Genomic DNA, 5,293 nt, shown 5'->3' with positions numbered 1-5,293 from the left:
GGGGCCTCCTTGGTCAACTGGGTCCTTCTTGGTCAACTGGGACCTCCCTTGGTCAACTGGGTCCTTCTTGGTCATATGGTCCTTCTTGGTCAACTGGTTCCCCTCTTGGTCAACTGGGTCCTTCCTGGTCACATGGGTCCTTCTTGGTCAACTGAGACCTCCCTTGGTCAACTGGGTCCCCTCTTGGTCAACTGGGTCCTTCTTGACCATATGGGTCCTTCTTGGTCAACTGAGACCTCCCTTGGTCAACTGGGTCCTTCTTGGTCAACTGAGACCTCCCTTGGTCAACTGGGTCCTTCTTGGTCAACTGAGACCTCCCTTGGTCAACTGGGTCCTTCTTGGTCAACTGAGACCTCCCTTGGTCAACTGGGTCCTTCTTGGTCAACTGAGACCTCCCTTGGTCAACTGGGTCCTTCTTGGTCAACTGAGACCTCCCTTGGTCAACTGGGTCCTTCTTGGTCAACTGAGACCTCCCTTGGTCAACTGGGTCCTTCTTGGTCAACTGAGACCTCCCTTGGTCAACTGGGTCCTTCTTGGTCAACTGAGACCTCCCTTGGTCAACTGGGTCCTTCTTGGTCAACTGAGACCTCCCTTGGTCAACTGGGTCCTTCTTGGTCAACTGAGACCTCCCTTGGTCAACTGGGTCCTTCTTGGTCAACTGAGACCTCCCTTGGTCAACTGGGTCCTTCTTGGTCAACTGAGACCTCCCTTGGTCAACTGGGTCCTTCTTGGTCAACTGAGACCTCCCTTGGTCAACTGGGTCCTTCTTGGTCAACTGAGACCTCCCTTGGTCAACTGGGTCCTTCTTGGTCAACTGAGACCTCCCTTGGTCAACTGGGTCCTTCTTGGTCAACTGAGACCTCCCTTGGTCAACTGGGTCCTTCTTGGTCAACTGAGACCTCCCTTGGTCAACTGGGTCCTTCTTGGTCAACTGAGACCTCCCTTGGTCAACTGGGTCCTTCTTGGTCAACTGAGACCTCCCTTGGTCAACTGGGTCCTTCTTGGTCAACTGAGACCTCCCTTGGTCAACTGGGTCCTTCTTGGTCAACTGAGACCTCCCTTGGTCAACTGGGTCCTTCTTGGTCAACTGAGACCTCCCTTGGTCAACTGGGTCCTTCTTGGTCAACTGAGACCTCCCTTGGTCAACTGGGTCCTTCTTGGTCAACTGAGACCTCCCTTGGTCAACTGGGTCCTTCTTGGTCAACTGAGACCTCCCTTGGTCAACTGGGTCCTTCTTGGTCAACTGAGACCTCCCTTGGTCAACTGGGTCCTTCTTGGTCAACTGAGACCTCCCTTGGTCAACTGGGTCCTTCTTGGTCAACTGAGACCTCCCTTGGTCAACTGGGTCCTTCTTGGTCAACTGAGACCTCCCTTGGTCAACTGGGTCCTTCTTGGTCAACTGAGACCTCCCTTGGTCAACTGGGTCCTTCTTGGTCAACTGAGACCTCCCTTGGTCAACTGGGTCCTTCTTGGTCAACTGAGACCTCCCTTGGTCAACTGGGTCCTTCTTGGTCAACTGAGACCTCCCTTGGTCAACTGGGTCCTTCTTGGTCAACTGAGACCTCCCTTGGTCAACTGGGTCCTTCTTGGTCAACTGAGACCTCCCTTGGTCAACTGGGTCCTTCTTGGTCAACTGAGACCTCCCTTGGTCAACTGGGTCCTTCTTGGTCAACTGAGACCTCCCTTGGTCAACTGGGTCCTTCTTGGTCAACTGAGACCTCCCTTGGTCAACTGGGTCCTTCTTGGTCAACTGAGACCTCCCTTGGTCAACTGGGTCCTTCTTGGTCAACTGAGACCTCCCTTGGTCAACTGGGTCCTTCTTGGTCAACTGAGACCTCCCTTGGTCAACTGGGTCCTTCTTGGTCACGTGGCTCCTCCTTGGTCACATGGGTCCTTCCTGGTCACATGGGTCCTTCTTGGTCAACTGGGTCCCCTCTTGGTCAAATGGGACCTCCCGTGGTCAACTGGGACTTCCCTTGGTCAACTGGTTCCCCTCTTGGTCAACTGGGTCCTTCTTGGTCAACTGGGACCTCCCTTGGTCAACTGAGACCTCCCTTGGTCAACTGGGAAGAACCTCAAGAAACCCCCTCAAGAACCTCCCAAGAACCCCCAGAACCTCCCAGGAACCCCCCAAACCCCCAAAGAACCTCAAGAAACCCCCTCAAGAACCTCCCAAGAACCCCCAGAACCTCCCAGGAACCCCCCAAACCCCCAAAGAACCTCAAGAAACCCCCTCAAGAACCTCCCAAGAACCCCCAGAACCTCCCAGGAACCCCCCAAACCCCCAAAGAACCTCAAGAAACCCCCTCAAGAACCTCCCAAGAACCCCCAGAACCTCCCAGGAACCCCCCAAACCCCCAAAGAACCTCAAGAAACCCCCTCAAGAACCTCCCAAGAACCCCCAGAACCTCCCAGGAACCCCCCAAACCCCCAAAGAACCTCAAGAAACCCCCTCAAGAACCTCCCAAGAACCCCCAGAACCTCCCAGGAACCCCCCAAACCCCCAAAGAACCTCAAGAAACCCCCTCAAGAACCTCCCAAGAACCCCCAGAACCTCCCAGGAACCCCCCAAACCCCCAAAGAACCTCAAGAAACCCCCTCAAGAACCTCCCAAGAACCCCCAGAACCTCCCAGGAACCCCCCAAACCCCCAAAGAACCTCAAGAAACCCCCTCAAGAACCTCCCAAGAACCCCCAGAACCTCCCAGGAACCCCCCAAACCCCCAAAGAACCTCAAGAAACCCCCTCAAGAACCTCCCAAGAACCCCCAGAACCTCCCAGGAACCCCCCAAACCCCCAAAGAACCTCAAGAAACCCCCTCAAGAACCTCCCAAGAACCCCCAGAACCTCCCAGGAACCCCCCAAACCCCCAAAGAACCTCAAGAAACCCCCTCAAGAACCTCCCAAGAACCCCCAGAACCTCCCAGGAACCCCCCAAACCCCCAAAGAACCTCAAGAAACCCCCTCAAGAACCTCCCAAGAACCCCCAGAACCTCCCAGGAACCCCCCAAACCCCCAAAGAACCTCAAGAAACCCCCTCAAGAACCTCCCAAGAACCCCCAGAACCTCCCAGGAACCCCCCAAACCCCCAAAGAACCTCAAGAAACCCCCTCAAGAACCTCCCAAGAACCCCCAGAACCTCCCAGGAACCCCCCAAACCCCCAAAGAACCTCAAGAAACCCCCTCAAGAACCTCCCAAGAACCCCCAGAACCTCCCAGGAACCCCCCAAACCCCCAAAGAACCTCAAGAAACCCCCTCAAGAACCTCCCAAGAACCCCCAGAACCTCCCAGGAACCCCCCAAACCCCCAAAGAACCTCAAGAAACCCCCTCAAGAACCTCCCAAGAACCCCCAGAACCTCCCAGGAACCCCCCAAACCCCCAAAGAACCTCAAGAAACCCCCTCAAGAACCTCCCAAGAACCCCCAGAACCTCCCAGGAACCCCCCAAACCCCCAAAGAACCTCAAGAAACCCCCTCAAGAACCTCCCAAGAACCCCCAGAACCTCCCAGGAACCCCCCAAACCCCCAAAGAACCTCAAGAAACCCCCTCAAGAACCCCCAGAACCTTCCAGGAACCCCCCAAACCCCCAAAGAACCTCAAGAAACCCCCTCAAGAACCCCCAGAACCTTGGAGGAACCTCCCCAGGAACCCCCAGAACCACCTTCTCCCCAGGTGGAGAACAAGGAGGTGACGAGACGCATCCTCCACGACCCCGTCAGCTACTCGGAGCGGTTCAGCCCGGTGGCTCGCGCCGCCTGCGAGGGGCTACTGGCCAAGGACCCCAACACCCGCTTGGGCTTCCGGGACAACGACTGCGCCCAACTCAAGGGCCACCCCATCTTCTCCAGCGTCAACTGGGGACGTCTGGAGGCAGGTAACACCACCCCCCTCCGGTGGTGGGAGGGCTACTGGGAAGGGGGTGGTGGGTGGTCAAGGATGGGGTCTCCACTGGGTGGTGGGTGCTCATGGAAGGGGGTCTCCATTGGGTGTCTAGAATTGGGGGTCTCCAGTGGGTGTTGGGTGCTCACGGACCAAGGTCCCCAGTGGGTGTTGGGTGCTCATGGAAGGGGGTCTCCAGTGGGTGTTGGGTGCTCATGGACCAAGGTCTCCAGTGGGTGATGGGTGCTCATGGAAGGGGGTGTTGGATGCTCATGGAAGGGGGTTTCCAGTGGGTGTTGGGTGGTCAAGGATGGGGTCTCCACTGGGTGGTGGGTGCTCATGGAAGGAGGTGTTGGGTGCTCATGGACCAAGGTCTCCAGTGGGTGGTGGGTACTCATGGAAGGAGGTGTTGGGTGCTCATGGACCAAGGTCTCCAGTGGGTGGTGGGTACTCATGGAAGGAGGTGTTGGGTGCTCATGGACCAAGGTCTCCAGTGGGTGGTGGGTACTCATGGAAGGAGGTGTTGGGTGCTCATGGACCAAGGTCTCCAGTGGGTGGTGGGTACTCATGGAAGGAGGTGTTGGGTGCTCATGGACCAAGGTCTCCAGTGGGTGGTGGGTACTCATGGAAGGAGGTGTTGGGTGCTCATGGACCAAGGTCTCCAGTGGGTGGTGGGTACTCATGGAAGGAGGTGTTGGGTGCTCATGGACCAAGGTCTCCAGTGGGTGGTGGGTACTCATGGAAGGAGGTGTTGGGTGCTCATGGACCAAGGTCTCCAGTGGGTGGTGGGTACTCATGGAAGGAGGTGTTGGGTGCTCATGGACCAAGGTCTCCAGTGGGTGGTGGGTACTCATGGAAGGAGGTGTTGGGTGCTCATGGACCAAGGTCTCCAGTGGGTGGTGGGTACTCATGGAAGGAGGTGTTGGGTGCTCATGGACCAAGGTCTCCAGTGGGTGGTGGGTACTCATGGAAGGAGGTGTTGGGTGCTCATGGACCAAGGTCTCCAGTGGGTGGTGGGTACTCATGGAAGGAGGTGTTGGGTGCTCATGGACCAAGGTCTCCAGTGGGTGGTGGGTACTCATGGAAGGAGGTGTTGGGTGCTCATGGACCAAGGTCTCCAGTGGGTGGTGGGTACTCATGGAAGGAGGTGTTGGGTGCTCATGGACCAAGGTCTCCAGTGGGTGGTGGGTACTCATGGAAGGAGGTGTTGGGTGCTCATGGACCAAGGTCTCCAGTGGGTGGTGGGTACTCATGGAAGGAGGTGTTGGGTGCTCATGGACCAAGGTCTCCAGTGGGTGGTGGGTACTCATGGAAGGAGGTGTTGGGTGCTCATGGACCAAGGTCTCCAGTGGGTGGTGGGTACTCATGGAAGGAGGTGTTGGGTGCTCATGGACCAAGGTCTCCAGTGGGTGG

At 57.0% G+C, this 5,293-nt stretch overlaps 1 protein-coding gene across 1 annotated transcript in view; it reads left to right on the top strand.

Moving 5' to 3' along the window:
- Positions 1-3,875, top strand: part of LOC106899747 (rhodopsin kinase-like) — a gene marked incomplete at its 3' end in the record, with an annotated part of 15,707 nt that extends 11,832 nt beyond the window's left edge. The window contains exon 5 of the mRNA XM_014961646.1: positions 3,674-3,875. Within this exon, the coding sequence (XP_014817132.1) occupies positions 3,674-3,875 (202 nt within the window). The remainder of the gene's footprint in view (positions 1-3,673) is intronic.
- Positions 3,876-5,293: the final 1,418 nt, after the last annotated feature.

This window comes from Calidris pugnax, unplaced genomic scaffold, assembly GCF_001431845.1.
Source record: "Calidris pugnax isolate Ruff unplaced genomic scaffold, ASM143184v1 scaffold804, whole genome shotgun sequence".
Classification (NCBI taxonomy): Eukaryota; Metazoa; Chordata; class Aves; order Charadriiformes; family Scolopacidae; genus Calidris; species Calidris pugnax.
Note: the sequence above shows the minus strand (reverse complement) of the source record. Positions and strands in the feature narration are given on the sequence as shown.